The 27,448-nt window shown below is 52.9% G+C and overlaps 1 protein-coding gene across 1 annotated transcript; it reads right to left on the reverse strand.

Moving 5' to 3' along the window:
• Positions 1-519: 519 nt before the first annotated feature.
• MMP2 (matrix metallopeptidase 2) lies at positions 520-25,694 on the reverse strand. The gene is made up of 13 exons (XM_041768001.1): positions 25,220-25,694; positions 22,040-22,266; positions 20,975-21,123; positions 19,740-19,868; positions 19,333-19,506; positions 16,247-16,420; positions 15,177-15,350; positions 13,257-13,412; positions 11,962-12,097; positions 8,323-8,459; positions 7,138-7,297; positions 3,085-3,194; positions 520-1,428 (listed from the first exon to the last, which is right to left on the reverse strand). The coding sequence occupies exons 1-13, from the start codon at positions 25,373-25,375 to the stop codon at positions 1,325-1,327; spliced, it is 1,986 nt and encodes a 661-aa protein (XP_041623935.1). The 5' UTR covers positions 25,376-25,694; the 3' UTR covers positions 520-1,324.
• Between the last annotated feature and the right edge of the window lie 1,754 nt (positions 25,695-27,448).

Consider the following 27,448-nt stretch of genomic DNA (forward strand, 5'->3'; position numbering starts at 1 on the left):
ACCTAACAGCTGCGGTACCCTGGGCACATTTTTTTTCTCTGAGCCTCAGTGTCTTCATCTGTAAGCACTGGGCGAATTGTAGCTTCCTCCTCTAAGCTTAGGTTGTTGGAAAGGTTACACCAGTGATGCATGTCAAGTGCCCGGCCCCCATCAGCACTCTGTTAATGGAGGGGGTGTTACTGTTGTTCACTGTTGGTGGTATTAGTGTTAGAACGGGTGTTATTGTCAATGAGAAAACTGAGAGTCAGGAAGGAAGGGAGCCTTGAATGAGACCCTGCCAGCAACATGAAAGAACCACTGCTATTGCAAGGCTCTTTCCACGGGACAGAGGGACTCCAGCTCACCCACTTGGAGGGTCTCTTGCTATTTATTTTGGCAGCTCTGACCTTTGCAGCAAAAGTCACCTGAGCCCTGGAGGGAATAGAGATTTAAACTTTTTGGTTTTTTTTCCTCTGCCTGGGGCTCAGGGGCCATTGCCCCTCCCCAGGCTCTGCAAAAAAAGCCCACAAACACCCGCCACTCAATTGGTGTCTTTATTCATACTCTGTTGACATTTCCCATGGGGAACTGTTGAAGGGGAGGGGGCAGGGCTGAGCAGAGAGCCGAGGCTGGCTTTTTCCTCCAGCCAGTGGAGGAATGGATGGGGGAGGGCTGTACTAAATAGAGGGAACAAGAGAACCATCCCTATGTGGGCTGAGATGCATCGCGGAGTGACTTCAGACAACCTGAGTCCTTCGGTCAAGAAATTCAATCACAAAGTGGAAAAATAAACATCGAAAGAAAAGAACAAAGTGCATACAAAGCAAACTGCTAATGTAGGAGAGGTCCTAAGGCAGCCAGCAGTGAGAAGCCAGGTGTGTGGGGCGGCCACATCCGCGCCCCTGTCCCACTGCCCCATGCCACGCCGGGCTGTCAGGCCACCAGTGCCCTCTTGAGACAGTTTCTGTCTGTTGGCTCCGAGGGTGCTGTGAGCCACAGAAAATCGTGGCAGGGGAAGAGCCTGAAGTGTGTGACAGCACCAAGGCAGCCCAAGGCAGGGCTGCATTGAGAATATCAAGGCATCTCTTTGGGGGTGGCTCTGGGGGGCTGGTGGGATACGGGGGGGGGAGGGTGAGGGCAGTTGGGAGGGGTACAATCAGCACCGTTCCTTGGGCACAGGGCAGAGCCACTCTCCAGAATCTTAAATTACCAGGTAGGGGTGAGCACGCCCATTTAACTACAGAGCTGAAGGCTGCCAGGCCCATCCGGGTCCTTCCCTGGCGCTCAGGGCCCGGTGTGCAGAAGGCAATGTGGGGGGGCAGGGCCTGGGGGAGCCAGAGCCTGCTCAGCAGCCCAGCCAGTCGGATTTGATGCTTCCAAATTTCACGCTTTTCAGACTTTGGTTCTCCAGCTTCAGGTAATACGCACCCTTGAAGAAGTAGCTATGACCTGGGATGAGAAAGAGGGGAGGCTGTCACCACCCCACCCTGAGACATGGAAGGTTCCTGGGAGCTTTGAGAGCCACCGGCCATAGGGCACAGGCTTTTCAACCAGAGAAGATCCCTCTGAGGCCAGAGGGAAGGGAATGGCTGGGAAAGTCCACTCCGAGTCCCTGTTTTTCATCTTGAATGGGAATTAAGATACCGACCTCTTAGAGCTTGTGGCAAGGACTACATCAGATAACATATGCTATTATGAGTATAAATAACAGCACTCCACTGAGCATGGGTACAAACTAAGCAAGTCCCAGAGACCAGAGGTAGCAAACTAGGAGGCTTCTCACTCCATCAGGCCTGCAGAGGGGTTTTATTTGGCTTGCACAAATATTTTGTTTTGTTTTGTTCTGAATTCTAAGTTGCCAACACATAAACATCTGGAAACTTCACACGAAAATATACATTTCTTGCTTCCTCTTAAAACAGCTAGGATAGGGACGACTGGGTGGCTCAGCGGTTGAGCGTCTGCCTTCTGCTCAGGGTGTGATCCTGGGGTCCCAGGATTGAGTCCCACATCAGGCTCCCCACAGGGAGCCTGCTTTCCCCTCTGTCTATATCTCTGCCTCTCTCTCTGGCTCTCATGAATAAATAAATAAAATCTTAGAAAAATAAAATAAAATAAAGCAGCTAGGATATCTAGCAGCACTGGGTCCCGTTCTTGCAGCAGCCTCAAGAAGCAGATCATTGTGAAGAAGCTATGCGCCTTCTGGTTCACCACAGACCCCACCCCTCCCTCCTGTCTGCCTTGTCTGCTTCACTCATTGGTGCTACTGGCCCAGCCCCTATGGGCTTTAAAATGTGTGACTCCTGACATCGATGATCTTGTTTGCCTCCTTTAAAAGCCCGGCACGTGAGAGGGACTCCATAGATGTTTATTCTTGAAGAGAACCCTTAACCAGGCCCCTGAATTATACTTTGCTCTTTCTTGGACACGTGAGACCTTTCGCCACAGGAGGTTTGGGCCGTGTGCTTCGCATATGATAGGGGCTCAATAGAAATCTTTGTGGAATTTAATTGCAACCTCCTCTGAAAAGCCAAACTGGACTCATTCCCAGGACCCTGCAGACCTCACAGAAGCCTCCTCAGGAATATGTTTTTCCAACCCCAAATCCTATCCCTTGCTGATACTTGGTTGTATTTTACTCAGCGAGGGATGGAGTTGAGTGGGGCATCTTTGCCACATCAGCAACAGGGCATGACAAAGTTTGTCCTGTCTCAAATGGAGCCATCCTTCTGCTAATGGGAGGCAGTCACAAGGCCTCCTGTGGAACCTGAAAGGGCCTGGACCAAACCCCAGAATGAATGCAGGGCACAGAGCCATGTTTCTTGTTCCAGCAGGCCTCCTGCCCTCCCCTTCCCTGGCTCCAGGCCCTGCAGCTGTGAGAGGCCTTTCTGGGTCTTACTGCCTGGAGCCGGCTGAGTGCGCAGAGGTCAGGGGTCTGGATGCCTTCCCAGTACTGGGCTGAAGGGGCTGGTTTGTTCCCCGCCCCTGCCCCAGCACCACTTGCCTCCCTACACAATGAGGGAGTGTGTGCTTGTGGGGAGCTGGGCCCTGGCTGGGGGTGGGGAGGCCTGTCCTAGAAAGCGGACAGGGCTATGGGCAGCTCACCACTGCCTTGCAGGTCCACCACGGCGTCCAGGTTATCCGGGATGGCGTTCCAGGCATCTGCGATGAGCTTGGGGAAGCCAGGATCCATCTTCTTCTTGACTTCATTGTATCTGCAAGCAAGCGGATCTGAGGGACCAGTGGGACCTCCAGGAGGCCAGCCCTCCTCCCACCTTGATGGGAGGGTCCAGCCCAGGGAAACCAGCCCTAGCCCTGCCTGGAGGCAGCCAGCTGGAGTGGAAGGCCAGGGAGTCAGACTGGGGTCTGGATCCCAACTCCACTACTCATTATTAATTACGTGACTTAAACAGTCCCATAAGAGCAATCTTGTGATTATTGCTAAAGTGTAACCAGTGTGTTAACCACTTTCCATATACTTTCTCAGTCAATCCTTGTGACAATCGCAAGGACACAGTTATTACCTTAATACCAATTTTACAGGCCAGAGGCTTAGAAAGGGCACCCAGCTTCCAAGGAGTAATCCAACCCAGGCCTCTCTGGCTCCAGGGCTGTAAATTGCTTTCCAAACCTCCACTTTACCAACTATAAAATGGGGTTGTAGTTAATGTTTTTAATTGACATATATAAGAATTGAAAGAACATATATGCAAAGTGCCTATCTCCATATCTGGTACTTAGTAGATATTTGGGAAATGTTAGTCCCTTTACAAACTTCTGATCCCTGCTGTGGTATGAAGAGCACTGGACTAGGAGCCTAGGGACAAATTCCAGCCTCAGCAACCTTTCACTGAGAGGCTTTGGACAAACTGCTGCTTCTTTATCCATCACGTGGAGGTAACAATCCACATCCTGGGAGATGATCTCATCTGGGATGGCCAGGTTAACAGTGCAGGTATGTGGGTGGAAGCTCTGTTAGTCAGGGGGCAGGCCTCCCGCCACTGGAGTCCCTGCTGCTGCTAACAGGGTGAGTAGTTATCCTGGGCTGTGCCTTTTATCCAGGTAGTTACCTGGGGTATTAGCTGGCATATTCTTCTTCCTGGCTAGCAATGTCTCCATCTTTTTCAATTTGGGGAGAATTTCTTAAATGCTAGGCTCACTTTGATTCCTTTGCTTCTCTATTTACACTCAACCTATTATTCCCTAAAGATTTAATGAGCTCCTCCTCGTCAGTGGATATTGCATTAATCAAGATAGTGCTTGCTTCGGCAGCATATACTAAAATCAAGATAAAGTCTTGCCCTTGTGGAGTTAACTTTCTAGACAGACCCATGGTTGAATGCCATTCTAGTGACAGCCAGGCTTTCCTCTGCTGTGCCTCAGAGTGGATCCTCTTCCCCACGGCCACCCCAACACCACAATAATTTCTCCTGTAAGTTCCCTTCTCCAGGGGGGTTCGCTTCCCCCTTTCTCCGTCACTCTGAGAAACTGCCAGAAAAGCCTTCCTTGATCCCAGCTGCATCATAAGACTGCTTGCAAAACCTAACATGCTTCCTCGTGACCTGGTGTACCAAAGCCAAGTCTGCAGCTCAAAATCCCAGCCCTCCATCCACATCATCCACATGGCCTTCACTGAAGCCCCACCCCCGACCCAGAGCTATGTGCCCTATGTTTGCATCCAGCCTAGCCACAGAGGGTGGGCAGGGCAGGAAGCCACCTCGTTTTATAGATGTGGGAACCGAGGCTCAGGGGAGAGAACCAATTTGGTTCCAAGTTCTTTTCCTTTGGGAAGGGCCCGACATCATGACATCAGAAGGTGCTGGCTCTGCAGGGGCTCGGAGCTCTTCATTCGGCTCTCTGTCCCCAGGCTCCTACAGTGTTTCCTGCTGGCTGTCTTAAAAGGTTTCTTTCTCTGCGACACCCTGTACTTCCCCACAGATGTGGAAACTGGCAGTGTTAAGAACGCAGACGCTTCCGTCCTAGCTTTTCTTCGGGTGTAACCTTGAGCCACTTCAGCCTCAGTTTCTACACCCGGAAAATGGGGCTAAAGATAGTATCTACCCTACGTGAAAAATAAAGGCGAAATGCACATATGTCTATTTCCCTCATTCTACCATAAACTTTGCAAGGAAAAGTGTGACTATTTCTTGACCACTGTCTTCCAGCACCTGGCTTTATACAGAAGATATCAAATATACGTTTAGAAGATAGAAGATATCGAATATACATTCGTGGGCTTAGTGGAAGCTTCCAGAAGCAGGGGCTGATTACTCCCTGGATTAAACTAGGGGATGTCAGGCTGAAGGCAGCAGCTTTGTCCTCTGTCATTGGGGGTGTCTGTCCTTCTCCTGCAAGGAGGCCTCCAAGTCCCCTGCACACTCAGCTCCAGTAACAGATATATCGGTCTCTTCAGGAAATCCAGCCCTGAGATTCTGATAAGGCCTTTGGCTCTGCTGCTTTTAAGTAAGTTTCACTGGCCTACAGCAGCGCATCCTGGACCCCAGCTTTGGAAGGCGGGCTTATTGCAGAGAAGGACTGGGAAGCAGGTAACCCTGCCCAAAACCCAGCCAGGCTCCACCACAGCCAAGCGTCCTCGTGTATGTGCACACATGTGCATGTGCTCACTCACATTCACATGTGGTCGCATCTGTCATATGTGTTTTTATCCACGGGGGTGGGGAACATTGGAGGGAGATTATAGAAGTCCTTTCAATACCCTGAATCGTCGACACCAGTGCTCCAAGATTCTAAGATTCACGTTTGTATGTGTCTGCGTCTCTCGCCGTCTAGGTTCTAAGATTTAGAGATTCAGGGCACCTACCAGGCTGAGAGGCCATTTGTAGTATGTGCTAGTGCTGAGGAGTGTTCCGGAGCCTCTGGGCAGAAAGCCGGCCCCAAGGTTTCCTGGCTGACTGTGTTCTTTCTTGAGGTTTGAGATATCCATCAGTTTGAGCTGCTAAGTATCTTAGAAATACGTCTGGAATTCCTCCCTGACACAGGCAAATAGCTTCCGCATGCAGAGCCTCTGGGGGCAGGGTGGTGGGGAGCAGGGCAAGGGGAGAAGAGAGTAGCCTGGGAGGGAAGCTGGAATGTTCCAGGGAAGGCAGACAAAGGGCCCCAGATGCAGTTGCAGCCACAGGAGGAATGCAGGAACCACCCCCTGCACCCCCCATGCCTCCCTACTGCCCAAATGACCCTCAGGGTCCCGTGGAGGGGTGTGGGGTTACGGGACTAGAGAAGCAGTTATCATCCCGGCTCTGTGGTCAGCACACTTGCACTTAAATAATGTAGACCAAGTTATTTCTTTTCTTTGGGCCACAGTTTCCTTGTCTGGGAAAAGTGAAGAATTATAATCAAACTCCAGAAGTCTGGATGGTCTTTCACTGACCATTCTTGGACACCGGGCTCCCTGACCCATAGCCCTGATCATGGCCTCTTGGAACTGAACCCTTCCCTTTTGATGACCAGGAGCAGGGAGCTACCTGCTTCCAAACTAGCCCCCTGCACCCAGAGACACTGGGCTGGTGGCAGACACGCCAGAGAGTGCCTGCTGCTTCCCATGGGACCTGATTTGGAAGTTCCTGCCGGGTCCTCAGCGCCACCCCCCCCCCTTCATCACCCCTATTTCTTCACACCCCGCTATCTAAGGTATAGTAGTGAATAGTGAGGAATAAATAGCATAGTCTCTGGGAGCCAGAATTCCAAAGTTCAAGTCCCAACCTGCCACGACCTGGCTGTGTGACTTTAAGCTAGATGCTTCCCCTCATCTGTAAAATGTGAATAGGAGTAACGACATTTATCTCGTAAAGTCCATGGAATAGTGTCTGGTGGAGAGTGTGAGTAGTAGCAGTAATTAGCTTTATTTTTATTAACCGCCTTCTTCAGCGAGGCACCCCCAAATGAGAGGTTCCAGACAGGCAGACAGGGGCCCCATCCAAAGACTTCAGAAAAGGAAAGGAGGTTCTGACCACCTTGCACCAGAAACGTGCCCAAGGATGGTTGATCCTTCGGGGACCTCTCAGAGGCCGGAGGGGGAACCCACGGCCCCAAACCACCGACTCTGCCCCAGGAAACAGGAAACCGCAGCACGTCTTCTCTACGCACACACAGCTGGCTGTGCTGTCCCCCTTTCTACCGCCCACACCGCCAAGCCCTTACCTCCAGAACTTGTCTCCGGCAAAGATGTAGGTCTTCTTGTTCTTGCTCCAATTAAAGGCAGCATCCACGCGCTGAACGTCAGGGGGCAGCCCCAGGCTGGTCAGCGGCTTGGGGTACCCTCGCTCCAGGGTGCTGGCTGAGTACACCCAGTACTCATTCCCTGGGGAGGGAGCAAAGCGGGCGTTGGTGGCTGGTGCTAAAGCCCCTCAGCCTGGCCTCTTCTGCCTATCGTCTGTCTGCCGGGGATGCCACCATGGCCACTCTCGATGGGGACACGAGGTCCTGCTCACTTCTGCTTCAGTGCCCAGGATCGGGACTCACATATATGGTTTTACAACCTGCCTCTAGAAGCAGCCCTTGCTATTCACACGCTAAGTGCCACACTTGCCATGAACACCTTCTCCTAATTGGTGCCACTGCCCAGGACCACTCTGGGATGGAGGGGGTGGGGAGCTGGCTCGTGGAACACGTACCTGTCTGATGCCCCAGGAAGCCGTCCCTGTGCCCACACCTCAGACCAGGGCAGGGTCCAGTTGGTCCTCCCTGCCCTGCCATAGCCCTACTGCATTTCCTCACAGCCTGATTTTCTGTCTCCCTCACCAACTTGGGAGCTCCACGAGGGCAGCGGCTGGATCCCTGGCACGTGGTAGATTCAGATGCTGAATGAGCAGGTTTCCCAAGTGTTAGCCACGTGACCCTACCCCTCGTAATTTTTACCATTTACAGAGACTTTCCGTCCTCTTATTGACCTCCTATTCTGTTTTCGAGGAATTCATCCTGAATTCATCTTGAAATCCACGGAGATAAATTTTTTTTTGGAAATCAATTTATTTTAAATGTTATAAGTGAGATCATCTTAGAAAAAGTTCTAGCTAAAATCGTTGTCTGCCAAAGGCTCCAGCATTAGAAAAGTGTTAGGGACACCAGCACACAGGCACTAAACTGTGATTTTCCTTCTAGAAGAGGATCAGGATTGGAAATTAAAAGGTAATGGAATGTTCACTCTGTGGGCTAGTGCTGTTTGATGCTGGGTGTCTGAGCCAATCCCCCAGAGGAATCCCACGCTTTTGGAACTGATGGTTGAAAGAACAGATCCTGAAAGGACAGGGAGTACCCACAGGTACACAGGAACCAAGGTGCAGAGCCCCAGGGATCTGAGGGCGAGGCAGAGACCTTCCCACGCACCTGCAAAGAATACAGCCTTCTCCTCCTGTGGAGCCTCGTACACAGCATCGATCTTTTCCGGGAGTTCAGGCCAGAATGTGGCTACCAGCAGGGGCCCCATGGGCTTGTTCTGTGGTGTCACTGTCCGCCAAATGAACCTGCGGTGGGGGCAGGGGACACAGGAAACCACACTCTGGGTCACTCTGCAGCTGTTACCACGTGTGCCTCCTCAAGCCCACCCAAAAACTTCCCATTGATGATGCCTTCAGACGGGAAGGCCAGGTCAAGGGCACGTGGGGGCAGGACTGGAGAATGAGCAGAGCTCTGCCCACCTGCTCTGCAAGATGCCAGGGCTGAGAAGCCACGTTGTTTGCCCCTGTCTTGCTCCTTCCTCCAGGAAGCCTTCCCTAACTACCTCCGTCATACCACATTCTTCCTCCTCAACACGAGTGTCTGGAATAGCAGTTTGATGATTTTTTAAGATGGTTTATCTCTCTTATTAGCTCAGATGTCCATTGAGGCAGGGGCTGATGGTACTCAAATCATCTCCTGAATTGAAATGGAATGGACTCGTGTACTTTGGCAGGGGCGAGAGCTCTTATTTACGGACTTATTTACTAAGCACCATGCCCTTTGTGTGTCTTGTAAAATGAAATCTTCACAATGTGACAAGATAATATGCACTCCTGGTGGTCTATGAGCATTCACGATACATTTATTTCCCTATCATCCTTCTTCACACAACTTCCATATTTATGATCCGAGCTTGCCCACCAGCAGACCCATCCCCATTCTGATGAGCTTAAGCCACTGGTCTCGAGGTACGATTCCCAGGCCAGTAGCATGAGCATCATCTGGGGACTTTGTTGGGGCCCACTCGAGACCTATGCACCAGACTCTGGGCTTGGGGCCCAGCAATCTGCTTTAACAAGCCTTCCAGATGATCCTAACGCATGCCAACATTTGAGAACCACTGGTCTAAGCCTATCAGAGCTTAGAGTTTCCTAGAAATTGGCATGGATTCAGCAGTTACTGTATGATTCATGTGGGCCCAATGAGATTGAACAGACAGACTTGTAATTCACAGCTGGGGAATCTCTCACTCTCTCCTGCTGGATATGGCCAAGGAAGCCTACAGCCCCCACGGCCCCTGGCAGTCATTGTCTGACCATGAGGGACCCAGCCTCAAGAGGATGGCAGTGGACAAAGATATCATTAAGTCACTGAGCTTCTTTCTGCCCTTAGAAGCAACCCTACCCCTGGAGTTCATACCACGTGACAGCAATTTCTGTCTGTTGTTTAAGCTGGTTTGAGCTGGGGTTCCCCGTTATCTGCAGCCCAAACATCCTGCTGCAGGAAGGTACCATCAACTTTATTGGGCAAATGAAGCTCAGAGAGATCACAATATTATCAGGATTTGAATCCAGGCCTGACTCCAAAGTTCTGGGTTTAATTATCTTGCAATATTACCTTTCTCCATCCCCCATTTTGCAACTGATCAGGGCTTAAATATTTGCTGGTTAATTCAACAAACCCATCAAACACTCATCACTTTCCTTCTGAAATTATGCTGTGTCAGGCCAGGGATGGCTTTAAACCTGGGCCTGGGCTCTGTACCCTTTTCTAGGTCTGCATTTCTCAGATCTAAATGTGTGGTCAGGGTTTCCTTACTGGGAGGTGCTCCAGGCTAAGGACAGTCCTGGGGAGTGGGGCCCCCTGACTCACCTCTTCCCCATCCCCATAACGGGGGCTGCTGGAAAGCACTGGCATCTTTTGTTACACTTCCAGGTTTGGGCATTCAAGGCCTGATGGTACCTGACTTCTCACTGCATTCTGGGTCTCCTAGCTCTCTCGGCATTTTGGCCATCTCCCTGTTGGCCAGAAGACTCTGCAAAAAGCAGGGCATCCTCCCTGTAGCACTAAGCCCAGTGCCTGGACCAGAGGAGGATGTGCTTCACAAAAGTTCATGGAACATCTTCCAGCCTCATCAGGCTCTTTCCATCCCTCCCCTCTGCAAGCCAGGAAGTCTCACATCTCTATGGCTCTTCTCTGATCTGCTCCTGTGGGGCCCCCTGCCCAAACACCCTTCCAACCTGTCAGCTTGTCACTCCCACATGATTTGGTTCTTCTTTAAAGGCCCGCTGAAGGGCTGCTTCCTTTTCAGAGCCTTCCCTGACTTGCAGGTGTCCAGGCAAGCATTTTCAAAATACTTCTGCAAGTCCATTCCTTTCATCCGGCTGTGGATTGCTGTCAGGTCTCCCTGCCTGTTTCCCAAATCAGACTGCTGCTGCTCACACTTCAATGAGTATAAGAATCATAGGGGAATTTGTGAAAATGCAGATGCCTGGGGCCCACTCCCAGAGATTTCAGAGGGCCTGGGGGTGGGCACAGAAACCCACACTCCTAATATTTACACCCTTGGGGGCTCTGGTGTAGGAGGCCCATGGACCTCTCTAGGCATTAGGCAGCCCATCTGCTCTCAGCAAGCCAACTCCCACAGCTCCTAAAGCAAAGTAGTTGGCACAATAGATGCCAAGTAATTGTTTATTGATAATACTAGCTAGTATGATCCAATACACTTGCCTTGTGTCAGGCATGAGTCTAAGCATCTAATCTTACAACATCTAATCTCTACAACAGCCCCATGATGCAGGTTAGAATACTATTCCCATCTTATAGATGAGAAAATGGAGGTACCAAAGACACACATGATTAACTTGCCTATAATCGTGCAACTATTAAGCACCAGATCCAGGATTCCAACCCAGGCAATCTGGCTCCAGAGCCCATTCTGTCAACTACCACACTTTCTGAATGGTTGGATGGATGAAAGGATGGAGGAATGATGACAGGCTAATGGATAATAGATAAAGAATAATGGATAGATGACGGACAAATAGATGAATGATGGATGGGTGTACGTATACATGAGTATATGTACAGTCAGATGATGGACAGACCCTTCAATGCGGTCCTAGATACTGTCTGCCATTCTCCGGGAGGGCTAGGGTAGCTGGGTGAGTTTCAGCTCTTGGTTGATTGAATGGGGGGCCTTTATCTATAGCATGAAGGATACCACCCTTCCCCTGTGGTTACTTGCTCCCCTTACAAAACACGATTTGGCTATCCGTGGTCAAGGCCATTCCAGGGGAAAGCCTGTGGGAACCTGGATTGTTGTTCCCAATTCTTCCCTCCACCCCTTTTTAGAATGACACATCCATGTGCATTTGCAATGTGACCTCACATATACTACCCTCTATAGCAGGTGTTGGGCTTGGCCACGTGATTTGCTTCAGTCAATGGAACATTCTCAGTCGTGTTGTGAGTGAAGGCTTTAAATGTTCTTGTGTGATTTGATTTGGCCTCTTATGCTTATCATCTGCCACGAGTAGCTGCTAACCCCAGGAGAATGAGTGACACACAGAACGTACCCGAACCCAAACCACAGCCTGAAGCCAAGACACCTAGCAGACCCACAGACTAGGACAGAGCAAAAGAAATGTCTGGTGTGGTAAGCCACTGACATCTGGAGGCTGCCCAATACACGGGACAAACTGTCTATACAGGCCATTCTGTGAAGCCTCCAGTGGGCTCCCAGACCATGGGAATAACAGAGGGAATGGGCAGAAGGCAGGACAAGAAGCAAGCTCCTGCACTCACCTGTCCTTGAAGAAGAAGATCTCCCCACGGATCTGAGAGATGCCATCAAAGACAATGTCCTGTTTGCAGATCTCAGGAGTGACAGGTCCCAGAGTTGGGGTGGGGCCAGTGCCCGTGCCAGCATCAGGGGAGGCCCCTGGAGGAGGACATGACCTCAGACTCTCCCCACCAGGCTGAGCCCCCGGGGCTGCCCACTCAACCTGCTAAGGGTCAGAAGAAATAGTATTCTGGCCTTGGATTGAGCCCAGGTGAGACACAGAAATGATGCCTGGATGTGATGGGTGGGGGACAGGAAAGAGAAACCAGAACCCCCAGCACCTGGTCCTTTACAAATGCTCTTCACCAACACCACCCGAACCAGTCCTCATCATAGTACTTCCATTTTACAGATGAGGAAACTGAGGCCCACCAAGGTTAAATGACTCACCCAATCATTCAACTCCAAGGCTTGGGTCCTTAAGCCCACAGGAGAGTCAGAGCCAGCAGCGGGCACTTTCTCAAGGACTCATCCCTTTGCTCCTCATGACAACCGGCCACAGTGCAAACTGAGTCCAGGGAGGTAAAGACCTGCTCCATCACTTGTTGTGAGTGAGTGGCAGAGGCCCTCAAACTCCGCGCCTCTACCTCGAGCCGGTGTTCCTTCCAAAATCTGTGTGCCCCCAGCTGTCACCCAGCACCACTTCCACTACTTTGACTTGGTCCAGGACCATCTTATAGCCACTTTTTTTTTTTTTAAATGGACCCATTCTAGCCTCATTGTAAGTATTAGTAAATAAATCACTTGTTTCAAGCTCTGGTTCCATTGTGCCCGTTACACATTAAAATAAAAGAACAGGTAGGAAAACTGGACATTTTTATCCCTCTGTATCATCAGGGTCTTTCCACATGCTGAGCAATTCTGTCCTGGGTTTTAGCTCATTCTCCTGAATTCTAAACCTAACTTGGTGGCTCAAACCTGGCAACCCTGTGCCAGAAGGGAACCTTGGTCAGGCCTCAGTGTACCCACCTTGAAAATGTGGAGCCAGTTTCTCCCTGCTGAGCTCACGGAGTGGCTCCGGGAAGCCAAGAGGGACATGAATATTGATATTATTTGGAAAAGAACAGGACCATCCAAAGGAAGGGGACTAACCCTTGAGGAGCTGCTCTGATATGCTCAGAACAGATCAACGCTCCTGCCTCCATCTCCTGCAGCTCTGGAAAGATGGGACCTTGCTGGTTCCCAAGCCCCAGGCCTCCACCCCAGGCTGCATAACCTCCCCAGACTCCCATCCCGAGACTCCCATGCTGCGGGTTACCATAGAGCTCTTGAATGCCCTTGATGTCATCATGGGACAGACGGAAGTTCTTGGTGTAGGTGTAAATGGGTGCCATCAGGGCTCCAGGGTCCTCAGAGTGCTCCAGTCCCATTGCATGGCCAAACTCATGGGCTGCGACCAGGAATAAGCTGTACCCTAAGGGCCACAGCGAGGGAGAGCGGTAGAGAGACAGGGAGAGAGATGAGAGAGGAGTGAGGCTCTGGCCCCAGCGATGCTGACTTTGAGGACATCCCCATGGTAGGGGGCAGAGAGCCCTGCAAGTGGCACATATTAATTCTCTCTTCTCCTGAGAATTCTGGGTCTGATAGACTATGCCCATTGCTTTCAAGGAGGGTCAGCCAAAGTTCCTTTGTTCCTTCCAGGCTGGGCTTCATGCAAGCTCTACAGGAGACCAGGAACAGCTGTAAATCCTCTACTTAAAGTCTCATTTGTTAAAAATCTGGTTTTCTGCCTTCATGTTTTTCTACAAAGAGTAGGGTCTCCAAGAGGTAAGAGAGTGGGTCCCCTGTTTCTTCCCCAGAGGAAGCCATAAAATCCAGTCTCACTTGGAGTAGCTGCCCAGGCTCAGTCACAGAGAGCAAACCCCATTTCATACTCTGTTGCAGGATGAATTGAGTCTCCCCAAAAGATAAGTTCATTCCTAACCCCAAGCACCTATGAATGCAACCTTATTTGGAAATAGCACCTTTGCAGATAAATTAAGTTAAAATGAGGTCGTACCAGGGTAGGGTGGGCCCTTAATCCACTGTGACCTATGTCGTTCTAAGAGAAGATACTTAGAAGGTCACGTAAGAACAGAGGCAGAGATTGGAGCAATGCAGTCTTCAGAGGGAATGTGGCCCTACGAATGCCTTGACTTTAGACTTATGGCCTCCAAAGTGCATGAAAATAATTTTCTGTTGTTTTAAGACACCCAGTTTGTGGCACTTGGTTATGGGCACCCCCAGGAAACTAATACATGCTATGAGTGTGCCACACGAGCTCTGGAGCCTTAAGCCCTCCCAGCAGATGGAGAATCCCACCTTTAGGCAGAAGCTGGAGCAGAGCACGTAATACCAGGGTATGTCCTAGCATGGCATTCGGTAGGGGTTAAGGAAAACTCTTTTGGCTGGCCTCTGGCAGTTAATGCAATCCAAACTCCATCTCATCGTGAGTAAACAAGAAGAAAAGTAACCTAGAAAGAGGCTGATCGAATTCTGGCCAGCCCTGCACCAACCCTCTCCCCTGTCCATCTGGGGCCACCAGGGAGCTTTGGGCCCAATGCCACCCAGCCCTGCAGACTAGACTGGGCATGGTGCCCCCAGGCACCCCTCTACTCCCTGCGTTGACCACATAGTAAGGTCATGGCCTATCTCCTGGTCACTCTCTTGCCCCAGCCTGTGTGCCCTGGAGGGCAAAGAGCTGTGTCAGGCAGCTGTCCTCAGCACTCAGCACTGTCAGAGACCCTCCCCACCATTAACAACTTGGCAAAGGGACAAGGAGGGCTGTGGGGGCTCTCTCGTGCTGCCTCGAGGGTGGCTTTGGATGATGAGGCTACTTCTGTTTTCTTCACGTCTCCTGCCCACCTAGCTCCTTGAAGGCAGCTCTCCATTGGAGCAGGAATGCCTCGTAGGGGAATCGTTCTCTGGTATAGGATACTCTGTGCCCAGCACTGAATGTTTTGGGCAGGAACCACCCCATCTAGAGGGGTAGTCAAGGTGGAGGGAAAATGCAGCGTCTCCAGGGATGGGCAGGACCTCAGTCAACATACTGTCTCTACCAGCACAGGTGGGTGTGTGGGGCTGGTGTCTGTGCCTGAGGTGGGTGGCCAGTGGGGCGATGGCGGGGAGGGCAGGAAGGTTTCCGGTGCAGGGGCGGGATGGGGTCTGGTGTTTCTGCCCAATGGTCAGAACCTTGTACCTTGGTCGGGGCAGAAGCCCCATTTGCGGTCATCATCATAGCTGGCTGTGGTGGCACACCACACCTTCCCATCGCTACGGCCCGCGCTGGTGCAGCTCTCATGCTTGTTGCCCAAGAAGGTGAAGGGGAAGACACAGGGGGCGCCTTCCGAGTTCCCACCAATAGTGGACATGGCTGTGGAGTGAGGGACATGGGTCAGAGGGCAGTGAGGAACCCGAGGCTACCACTAGGGAATGACACGATGCAGACAGTTAACAAACCATGATTACTGAGTACTCACTTGCTCAGGCCTGGGCACTGGAGCAAGCACTTTATACACATTTCTACAACCCTGTGCAGTAGGGAGCATAACCTACCCCCTACCCCCACCCCACCATTTCATGGATGGGAAACTGGAACTCAGAGAAATGAAAAAACTTGCCTGAGCAGCTACTGCTAGAAGTGTCAGGGAGAAGATTCACACCCACGCAGCCAGATCCCAGAGCTTTGATTAGCCTCCCATGGACGAGGCCAGAGGGACCAGAGGCAAAGGGGGCCGGGCAGAGCTAGAAGCACCCACATACTCCCTTAGACCAGGAGCTCCTTCACGCAGGGTCCTGCAAAGACCTACCCGTGTCTCCTGCAGAAAGCAGGTGCTCAGTAAAGATGGGCCAGGGAAGCAAGCAGGAAGCAAGGAAGGGAGGGAGGAGGAAAGGAGGCAGGGAGTCCTTACTGAAAAACAGACAATGAAGGCCAGAGATGCAGACAGGAGCAAAGAAAGGCAGGGAAGAGAGACTTCAAGAGGAGACAGAGAAAGAGAAATGATCGCAAAGGAAATCGACGGAAGGTGGGCCATTCAGACCGGTCCCGAGCTGGTGGGACATCAGGCATTTCCCAGACGGCTCAACTGGCTACGGGTGCCCGCCAACCGTTCTGATTTGGGTGCCCAACTGTCCCAGCTGCTAAGCACTCTGACTGCCACCCCTTGTCCTGGGAAAGGAGGTGGGAGGTGGGGAGGGCGCTCTGGGAGGTTCTGCGTGCAGGGCAGGCTGCTCGCCGAGGTGAGGGGCGGGGGGGGGGGCAACACCCACCGGTCTCGGGGCAGAAGCCATACTTCTTGTCGCGGTCATAGTCTTCCGTGGTCCCACACCAGCGGTAGCCGTCCGTGCGGCCCTCCGTGGTACAGCTGTCGTAGGAGGTGCCCTGGAAGCGGAACGGGAACTTGCAGGGCTGTCCGTCAGCGTTGCCACCCATGGTGAACAGGGCTGGGGGCGGGGGAGAGAGGGGAGGGTGCGAATGTGAGCGGCCACCGCCTGCCTGCCTGGGGTCAGCTGGCCGCCGCGTGGGCCCAGTCCTGGCTGGTCGCCAACCGCCGGGTCACGCCATTGAGGTCAGAGCATCGTTAAAATTAATTCAAAACCCATCTCTAGCCGTTGGTCAACTGCTGCTTCTCTGGGCTCCTGGAGAGTACTCCTGTCCCCCCTGGCCACCTCGGCCCCTCCCCTGGGACCTTATGGACACCTCTCTCAACCCACCCAAACTCCCTCCTCCCAACAAGGAGATGGTAAAACCTGAGGCGCGTGGGGCTTCCAGAGCCCCGCCCACACCCTAGGGTCTCTGTCCCCGCTGCTTGGTCCATGCCCACGCCACGTAGATCGTGGTTGGCAGGACCACAAGAGGCTTTCCATTCGAGAGATAGGAAAGCAGTTCTGCGAAGGCTCACTCTGGAACTGCTCGTGGTCATCTCTCTCTTGCTTACAGTCTGTCTCTCTCTCTCTCTCTCTCTCTCTCTCTCTCTCTCTCTCTCTCATACACACACACACACACACACACACAGAGGAAGCTTCACCTCCCTTTCAACCTCAGGCGCTTTCCTGGATGGCCCTGCTGTGGTCCCTGCAGGGGAGAGAGGAGGAGAGGGGGAAAGTATAACATACACTTTGTTCTCCCATTCTAACTTCCCCAAGATGTGAGGCTATGACTGGAGAATTTGGGGAGAGTGGGATTCGGAGTCTGGGTTTTGGTCTCTCTTAGGTTCTCCTCCTGCTCCCCCAATGCCTTCATCCTAAAGCTACAAAATGGTGTGTCTCTGGAATTGCCAACTAGCAAAACCACAAGTGCGTAACAAGGACCATCTGTGCGCAACGGCGCCAGAGGTGACCTCATCAACCCCCATTAACTCCACCATGACCAAAATGTGGGCCAGAGATGGCAGGATCAGGACCCCATAACCTCACTACTCTCCTCTTCCCAACCAAGAGACCTTCCCCCACAATGCCAGAAACAACAAGACTCAAAGAACCAAAACTGAAGCCACATGTCTTGGTGGCCTCAGAGAAGGAAAGGCACAGTGTTAACCTCTGTGGAGGCCAGCCTCTGCTTCTGGCCTCCCAACAGCTGCATTTTTACCACCCAGAAAGCCCCATCTCCTTTCATATCCTACCCCCAACAAGGATAAAGGGAAAAGGACACTGACTCAGCAGTCAGGAGGGGCTGAGTAACCAGAACCTCTATTCCAAGACCCAAACACGCGCGTGTTGTACGTACTTGCATCTGGCTAAAGATCAAGTATATGGCTAATGTCCAATGCAGGGAAAAACCAAACTTACAAATTACAGCTGTTTCCACTTCTACAATCAAGGCATTTTGTTCTAATCACAGGGACTGACACATGGCAGGGTTAACTCTGATTGAATCCCTATTGGGAAATGCAAGATACATAAAATATTTTTGTTTAAAAATTTCTGACTTATTAATGGTCAGTGTGGTTTGAGCTCTTACTTAATACAAAGTATTGTGTGAGCTTGGTATTAAAAGCATAAACAGGAACAGATTCACTAGATCTTTGTTCCTTTCCTTCTGTTAAGATGGCTGGTACTCAATGTCCAGTAGCTATGGGGTCAGAACAAACATGTAAAATTACAGCCGAAAAAACACAGGGATATATAGATCAAAGAGTCTTTATGGGGAGGGAAAAGAAACAAATATTTACAAAATGAATTTTTGGATTTTCTCCCATTTCCCTCCAGTTTTCTGGGCTTTTGACTTCTAGAATCATCCAGTATGATGATGTGACAAGTATAAAAACGTACATGCTGTCTTCTTATGATTTCCGGTTATGAAGTGTGTCTCCTGGTGAAGGATGTATTTAAAAAGGATTGAGTATGTCAATACCTTGACCCCTTTAAAAAACTTTTCCCTCTGTATGGTTTCAAAACATCTGAAAATGTTATGTCTCAAGCATTGGCAAAAACACATACAAAAATACTGAGTCAGGCCTAATGTCTTTGCCAAGACACAGAGATGCAGACACAAGCAGATACAAAAACCCAGAGAGGCAGATAAGGAAGAGGCCCCACACCCAGACATGTGTACACACCCAGGTGTGTGTGCAGGAGCATGGGAGTCCGTGTCCACACACACACACACACACACACACACACACACACACGGGAAAAGTCGGTCAGAACCGGGAACAATGGCTGAAATTCCCAGGGCCGGTGTCCCCAAACCAGGTTGGGTATCAGCCTCTGTGTCTGAGTCTTGCTTCCCAAGCTTGCTAAGCTTCCAAGCCATCCTCCACAGCCTCTTCTTCAGTCCTTGAAGCCCCCATCCTGGCCTGGGGCTAGAGACTGGTTCTAGAGAGAATCACTGGGCATTTTAGTAGTTCTAAATTCATTCTCATGCACATTAGAAAAAAAGTAATTAGTACAACAAGCCAGTGATTTGGGGCACCCAGGTGGCCCAATGGCTGAGCATCTGCCTTTGGTTCAGGGCATGATCCCTGGGTCCTGGGATCCAGTCCCTCATCGGGCTCCCTGCTCAGCCTGGGAACCTGCTTCTCCCTCTGCCTAAGTCTCTGCCTCTCTCTCTGTGTCTTTCATGAATAAATAAAACAGTTTTTTTTTTTAAAAAAGCCTGTGATTTCACAAATGCTATTGCTAATGACAAAACCAACAAACCGATTTAATGAAAGTATTGTGTAAATAATCGTGCAGATGAGAAGGACACAACCATGGCTCACACGAGGGTGGTGGGGCCTGAATGAATGGAGTGGGGGAATGCTGGCTGGCTGGCAGTGTCAGGCCTGTGGAGGAGTAGGGAGGGCAGGGGGAGAGCGGGGAGCCTGGCAAGGTAGAGGCTGAGGAGGAAAGCCTGGGGCCAGGTGGAAGCTCACCTTCGTGGGGGCAGAAGCCGTATTTGCCATCCTTTTCAAAGTTGTAGGTGGTGGAGCACCAGAGGAAGCCGTCACTGCGGCCAGTGTCTGTGCAGCTGGTGTACTCTCTGCCATTGAACAGGAAGGGGAACTTGCAGTACTCTCCGTCGGCATTCCCATACTTCACACGGACCACTGCGTACGGTAACACGAGGTGGACTGTCAGTGTCTCCAGACCCTTCTTTGGAGACCAGGATTCTGACTCAGTCAGGAATGTGACCTCCTTCCCATGGCCAGCTCTCTGATCCCATCGGAGCAGATGGAGGTGTCTGGGGTTGCCAGGGAAGCCACGGTCCTTGTTGCTAGGGACAGCAAGGCATGCAGAGGACCCGAGAGGAGACCTGGCATGCAGATGTTCGCTCTCTTACCTTGCCCTTCTCCCAGGGTCCACAGCTCATCGTCATCAAAGTGGGAGTCTCCCCCAACACCAGGGCCCGGGGCAAAGGCATGAGCCAGGAGCCCGTCCTTGCCATCAAAGGGGTATCCATCTCCATGCTCTGCAATACACAGGGTCTCAGCTTCTAGCTGCCCCAGCGGGGCCCTAACCCAGCCACATCCCTGTCCATGGTCCCTCAACCCTAACATCCATCCCTTTCCCTGTCCTGGTACGGTCATCCAGCCCTGGGAACACAGAGTCTCAGTAGAGTTCCTGACTTGATTATAACTATCCCCCCCCCCCCCAAGTCTATACAGTCCCCAGGATCTCTACCGCTGACTTTCATTGTCTATACTACCGCCAGTGATGTCATACCTATCCACATACTAATGTGCCACACCCTCATCCTCACCACTCTCTCATTGTCCCGTCTATACCATTGTCCAGATCACCTACCCCACATCCACACTGTCAATTTAACCCTATATCTGACCCTCAACTCATACCATTACCACTATCCGCAATGTTTTTTTTTTGTTTTGTTTTGTTTTTTTCACTATCCACAATGTTAACCCACAAGTCTACTTTGCCACCCAGGTGCATACCACCCACCCACATGTTAACACTGTTGCCTCTGCCATTCACCCACATCACAATACCACTCACAATCTCCACATTACCTACCTTCGTGTCTATACTACTGCCAGTGTTCATAATACCAACCCACATGGCATCCTTGATGCCAGGTTCTAGCCCATTTCCTCTCAAGTCTACACTACTCTGCTGTTTCTGACCCTCTCTCACATCTAGAATTCCTCAGTGTCCACCAGCTTTAGCCAACAGAACTTTCTGTGACGATGAGGAGATTCTTTGTGCCATTCAATTCAATAGCCATGAATCTCATGTGGCCACTCAGGAGCTGAAGTGTCGCTACTGTGACTGAATTTTAAGTTTAATTTAATTTTAACTAATTTAAATTAAAATGGCCCAATGTACCTAGTGACTACCATGTTGGGGGATGCAGGTGGACCACCTGCTTTCAGGATTACACTGCGTCCAGGATAAACCCACTGTCACATCATCTGCCCCCACATCAATGTGGCTTTCCAGGGTCTACACATCTTCTACTTTCCTAAGTAGAAGCTCTGCTCTAAGTCTAAGCTCTGCTCAGGACCCCGTGCCCCTCCAATGGCCAGACTGCCTTCTGCTGACCCCTCTTCTGCCTACCCCAGCGGCCAAAGTTGATCATGATATCAGCCTCTCCATCGTGGATACGAGAAAACCGCAGCGGAGTTACATCACTCCAGACTTGGAAGGCACGAGCAAAGGCATCATCCACTGTCTCAGGGTCCAGATCAGGTGTGTAGCCAATGATCCTGCAGGGGGTGGAGATGCATGTGAGTGTGTCTGGGTGTATAAGGGAACGGGAGTGTGCATATGCACACGAGCGTGCAAGTACATGTACAAGTGTGTGTGTGTGACCATGCATGAATGTGTGCAAATGTGCATGCATGTATGCAGGTATGTAAGTTTGTGCCTAAGCGTGTAAGGGGTGCATAGGTTTCTGCAGGCATGTATGAGTGTGCATGAGTGTGTATGCACAAGCAGGTATACGTGTGTGCATGTGGAGCAGAGCTAAGAGAACAGTCCACCCAGAATGCCTTGGGCTTCTGTGGAGTCCTAGACCAGCCCACATATCCACACCTGGCTCAAGTCTCCTTTCTCACCTCCGGCTGGTGGGGGGGGGGGGCATGAATAGCGCTTTGAGGGCTATGAGACAGAGATCTCACCCTTGGAATCCAACATGAATCATTCAGAGGGAGCTCTCAGCCCAATTAACAACCAATAATAACAACTCTATAATACCATATAAAACTCAATTAACAACCAATCATCAAATCCTTTCACCCACCCTATGAGCCCCTCTAATAAGGGCAGTGACTGGCATTCCTTACACTCTCACTGTATGCTGGGTGCTAGGATATCCCTTTATATCGGTGACCAAGCTTAGTTTCCAACAAACCTAAGAGGAGGTTGTGTTTTAGCCCCATTTTATAGACTGGAAAGCCAAGGCTCAGAGCACTGCAAGCCAAGCAGCCCACTGCCCCAAGGCTAGTGTGAGATTCAAGTTCTGGTCTCACTCCAGTTCCTAAGAACTTTGGACTCAACTTCTGAAGATGCCAGGCTGTCACTGGATACACCCTGGGTCCCCACGAAGGAGAAGGCAAGGCCCAAGGACACTCAGTGTCCCCCAGCTCTGGGGCCCCACTGCCTGCAGCCCTGCCTTGGCACCTGTATGTGATCTGGTTCTTGTCCCACTTGGGCTTTCGGGGGAAGAAGTTGTAGTTGGCCACATCAGGGTTGCCACAGCGTGGCTTCCGCATGGTTTCGATGGTGCTCTGGTCAAGCTCCCCAGTCTGGGGCAGCCCAAAGAACTTCTGCATTTTCTTCAGTGTGTCCTTTAGCACAAACAGGTTGCATCTCTCTTTGGGGCAGCCGTAGTAGGTGTTCAGGTATTGCTGGAAGAAACAAACAGCCCGAGGCAAGCAGCCATGTTAGGATAACATAATGTTGACCAAAACAGTCAGGAACCTAACGGCACTGGGAGAGAATCCCAGGTTCCCAAACCAGCTCTGTCACTCACTAACTGAGTGACCTGAAAGCTGTAACGACACATGGCTGGGGGCGCGTGTTGGGAGCTTACTAGATGCCCCTAGAGCAACTCTGTAATGCAGTTACTCTTGCTATCTCCCTCATACAGAGAAAGAAATTAAAGCACAGGGGAGGGGGCACCTGGGTGGCTCAGCAGTTGAGTGTCTGCCTTCGTTTGGCTCAGGTCATGATCCCGGGGTCCTGGGATCGAGTCCCACATCGGGCTCCCCTTAGGAAGCCTGCTTCTCCCTCTGCCTACGTCTCTGCCTCTCTCTGTGTGTCTCTCATGAATAAATAAATAACATCTTTAAATAAATAAGTAAAGCACAGAGAGGTTGGGAAATTTGCCTACGATCCCCCAGCTCGCAAATGGCAGAGGGTGGATTTGAACCCAAGCAATCTGGCTCTGGAGCCCAGGCTCGGAAGTATAACTCTCTGCCTCTCCTCTTTACCTCCACCATCTCTTTTAATTCACCTAACTGCTGAAGACAGAGGGATTTGGTTTTCTCACTTTCCTTAGGATATTCAAGGCTCATGTGCATGGATTCCTGTAGCAGACAGACCTGTGTTCAAATCCTAGAGCTGTAATTTCCAAAAAGAAGATCATCCTGTCCTCAGCTGGCTCCGTGCTCGCTGAGGCCTAAACTAAACAGGCCCCTAGGGAGTTTCAGGGACCAGCTCAGGTTTTTGTCTCCCTGCCATGTGCCAGGACCTGTGCCTCAGTACTCGGGAGAGACTGGTGAACATAACAGGTGTTACTAGTCTCCAGGGTGCAAATCCCAGCATGGGGAGGTGGATGGACCACAGTCTGTGCAAAATTGGATGTGTGAGGTATGTTATGTTGGAATGGTGAAAAGAGCCCGGAGACTTTATTACAGAGGCCCTAACCCTGTTTGGGTGGGGGTAGCTAGGAAAGGGAAAGAGAGAGTATAATAATAGTGACAATGAGAATAATGACCACGGTTATCTCCCGTTGAGGCTTTACCATGGGCCAGGGGCCCTTCAAGGTTTCTATGATGGCCTCACCCTTAACTCTGAGACCCACTCTCATGCTGTTTGCAGAAGCAGCTGAGACTGTGAAATGAAGTCACTTGCCCAAGGAGGCTGGCCACTCATGATGCCCTGATGAGAGGCCAGGCAGCCTAAGCCCAGAGGCTGCCCCTCAAGCCTCCTACTGCATGGCCTTGGGGCAACATGGACTTCCGTGTGCTGCAGGAGGTGTGGGGACCCAGGGAGCTCTGTCAGTGTTGCAAAGCCCAGCCCCAGGCAACAGCCACATCATCAGGCATGCCAGCTCCAGATCCTTGAAATGAGTAGCCCCCTAAAAATGTAAGGTCTCTCGGGGTGCCTGGGTGGCTCAGTGGTTGAGCGTCTGCCTTCAGCTCAGGGCATGATCCTGGGGTCCCGGGATCAAACCCCGCATCGGGGTCCCCAGAGGGAGCCTGCTTCTCCCTCTGCCCGTGTCTCTGCCTCTCTCTCTGTGTCTCTCATGAATAAATAAATAAAATCGTAAAAAGAAAAAAGACAAGTATGATCTCCCAACCTATTTATCCAGCAGGGACAGAAGCTTATATGCAGGGAGAGGGACTGGTGGTGTCACATTCTGAGAAGGGGTTCCTAGGGTGACCAGGGGGTACAAAAGTCCTGTCCTGGGCAGGTTGAGGGCCAGGATGAAGGAGAATAGATTTCTGGGGCGTCTGAAGCAGTAAAGAAGCAGATGGCTCGTGGGCTGGGAGGTACCCCTGGAGGCTCCAGGCGCCTACAGGGTGAGAGGAAGCGCCCCTCTGATGCCCCCAACCCCCTTGAGTAACGCTGCAGCCGGTCGGTCCAGGGAGCTCCTCGGCCAGGCGAGCGCGCTGGCGAGCGCGCTGGCAAAACAACCTCTGAGCCACAGCTCGGAGCGCCGCCAGGAGGGAGGACTGGCTGGCTGCGGTCCCACCAGCACGGGGCTCAGTCCGCCTCCGCCCCCGCCCCACGCGCCGGGGCCCCTCGTGCGCCAGCCCCTCCCTGCGCCTGGCCCGCCAGCTCCCTCCCCGGTTCTCCAAGCCTCTGGAGAAGTTCGAGGAAACTTTCCGAGGTGCAACGCTTGACCCTCCGGGCCAACTGTCCATTAAGCCAGGTGAAAAGGATGCGCTCTTTGCTTCCCTCCGGCCCACGAATACTTGCCCAAAGATCCCCTCCAAGGCCCCTCTCCAGATGTGTGCCCAAGGTTCCCTGGCGTTGGCCAAGCTCTGCTTTGCCCTGAGTTCCTGTCCCTATGTGTGCCAAAGTTAACCCAAATTGGGCGCCGAAGGACCCTCTTCTCAAAGTCTCACGCGGGACCCAAAGATCCTCCACTTTCAGGAGACCCCTTTCAGACCTCTGGCCAAAGGCCGAGCAAGACGCTTGCCAAGGGCCCGTGGCCAACCCCCCAGATGTGTCCAAAAGTTGTTTACAAAGCGGGCCCCCTTGCCAAATCCCCCCGTTACAAGACAATGCCCCTTTATTTACAAAGGAGGTCCCTTCCAGCTGTTGGCCAGAGCATCCCCGGCCCTGCCACCGCTGGCTCCTCGCCCACCCTGCGGGGCCTCAAAGTTGCCAAGTTGTTTACCCAAGGCCTTCTCCCATTACCAAGGGGCTGCAGAGATCCCGCCTCCCGCCCCCCGCCCGCCAAAGACCACCCCCCACCGAGCGGTTTCCAGCAGCTCCTCCCCACGCCGCGCGCCCACCGCGGGGGCGGCTGCTCCGGAGACCCCCACCCCACCCCCACCCCCACCCCGAGCCTCGGCCTCCGGAGTTGCTCCCAACTCGCCGCCCTCCCGGGGCCGGGCCGCAACTCACCACGGCCAGCTCTTTGTCCGTCTTGGGGGCGACATCTCCAGGGAACTTGATGATGGGCGACGGCGCGGCGGCGGCGCGGCCCAACAGGCAGCCCAGGACGCAGAGCGCCCGCAGCGGGCCGGCCAGCGCGCCCCGGGCCCCGCGCGCCGGGGTCATCGCGCTCCCGGGCCCCGCGCGTCGCCCGGGGGGTCGCTGGCTCGGTGCGTGCGGCCGCGGCGCCGCCTGCCTGGCCCCGCGCTGCGCTGCGCTGCGCTCCGAGGGGCCGCGCGACTGACTCGGTGGGCTCGGCTCGCCCGGCTCAGCGGCGCATGGTCCGGCCCGCGCCCCGGCCCGCGCCCCAGCCCGCGCCCCGGCCCGCGCCGCCGCCGCCGCCCGTTGCCGCTTTGTACGGCTCCAGCCCCAGATGCGCAGCCTCCAGCCGCCGCCTGGGGAAGTCTGGATGCAGCGGAAACACGGGATGGGGCGGCCGCCAGATGTGGCCTGCGGGGCTGGGAGGGCGCGGGCGGCGCAGGGAGGGGGCGCGCTCGGCCCGCCCCGCGCCGCCCCGGCCCGGCCCTCCCCGCCTCCCCTCCTCCCCGCCTCCCCTCCTCCCCGCCTCCCCTCCTCCCCCGCCCCGGAGCCCCGCGCCCGGCCCCGGGACCCCCGCCCCCCGCGGGAGACAGCGGGCGCGACCCCCCTGGACCGTGGGCGCCCGAGGTCGGGGAGCAGCGGGGCTGGGAGCGCCGCCCGCGGCGGGGGCGAGGGCGCGAGGGGCCGCGCGGAGACGGGGACGCCCGCTCAGAAACGGACGGTCAGCGGCGCCGACAGAACTTGAGAGATAAGGACGGAGCGGCGAGGACCGGGGCAGAAAAGGAAAGAGCAAGAGATGTGGCCACAGGGACGGTGGAGGGAGGGTCGCGCCCTCTCCTCCCCTCGTCCTTCCCGCTTCCTTTCCTTCCTTTCTTCCTCCTGCAGATATTGGAGCGTTTGCTTGGCGTCCGGCGTGATGCTGGGTGCGAGATGCACACTTGGAAACACAGGGGTTATGGTCCCTGCCCAAGGGGGATGTCCCCTCCCTCCCTCAGGAAAGACAATTAAGTGCTAAGGAGGAACTCTGGAGGGCTGTGAGAACATCTGTCCTCAGCCCCTAAGCTAGTGCAGATGGTCAGGGGAGGCTTCCTGGGAGAAGGGACTTCTGAGCTACCACCTACAGAGACACGGGAGTGTTGGGTGGGGGTTGCGGTGGGAAGGACGTTTCAGGCACAGTCTGGGGCACCCTGAGTGCAAAGGTCCAGAGAGGGAAGACCGCAAGCCGCCCTGGAGAAGGGAGTTTCCCTCTATCTAAAAAGGGTGGCGGTGTTGAAGGGCAGGGTCAAGAGATGGGACTGGGATCAGCAGGGACCAATTTGAGGACCAAAGTCATGGGCTCCAAGGGCCAGGAGTAAATCTTCCGGTGAGGGCCTTCAGGGCTCATGGTGACAAGTCTGGACTTTTCTCTTGAGAACCGGAAAAGCCTCGGAAGCTTGGGTCTCAGTGGGCTTCAGACATGCACAGGCTTGCCTGGCAGCAGTGTGCTACGTGCCTGCCAGCACTCAATCTGAAAGGAGGCCTGAGGGAGGGACTTAGCCCCACAGGAGGGAGCCAGACCCATGGGCCTGACCTGAGCAGAAGCCCTGGCTATCTGAGGGAGGGTGAGGCTGAGGTCAGTGGGGGAGAGGGATTGTTCCTGGCTCTGCCCCCTTGGACACATGTCCGTGTCCCGTGGGCAGCCAGATAGTCAAGCTGCAGAGTGGACAGCTGGGAAGATGGAAAAAGTTGTCTCACTAAAGCCGGGCTTGCAAACTCGTGGCCTGTGGGCTGAATCCAGCCTGGACAGCATTTTGAAACTTGGGAGACTTCATGTAGAAATCTGACTTTCTGGTTTTCTTTCAAAAATGCCCAAAGACCTGGCAATCCTGGGTGCCAATTTTCACATGGCAACTGGTAGCTGGCGATAAATCACAGCTGCCCCGTTTAGATGAGGCATGAGCTTTGGTTTGCCACAGTCTCCACTGTTCCCTGTTGCCTCGCATGGGGCTTGGCTCAGTTGTGCTCATAGATATTGCTGGCCCCATTCAGGGTTTAACCGTTTCCCAGAAGGCTTTGTAAGACACTGCAGCCTAAACAACATAGCTTTGGGGCTCCTCTGCAGAGGGCAGCTTTAGCTGAGCAACTTTCTTTTTTTTTAAGATTTTATTTGAGAGAGAGAAT

The sequence above is a fragment of the Vulpes lagopus genome, chromosome 8 (genome assembly GCF_018345385.1).
Source record: "Vulpes lagopus strain Blue_001 chromosome 8, ASM1834538v1, whole genome shotgun sequence".
Classification (NCBI taxonomy): Eukaryota; Metazoa; Chordata; class Mammalia; order Carnivora; family Canidae; genus Vulpes; species Vulpes lagopus.

Bases quoted from the DNA above. Each gene is read 5' to 3' on its own strand.
- MMP2 (XM_041768001.1), bottom strand. From the start codon at position 25,375: ATGACCCCGGCGCGCGGGGCCCGGGGCGCGCTGGCCGGCCCGCTGCGG. The intron at 22,267-25,219 runs GTGAGTTGCGGC...TGTTTCTTCCAG, and splicing joins CGGACAAAGAGCTGGCCGTG to CAATACCTGAACACCTACTA. The intron at 21,124-22,039 runs GTGCCAAGGCAG...CACCCCCTGCAG, and splicing joins AAGAACCAGATCACATACAG to GATCATTGGCTACACACCTG.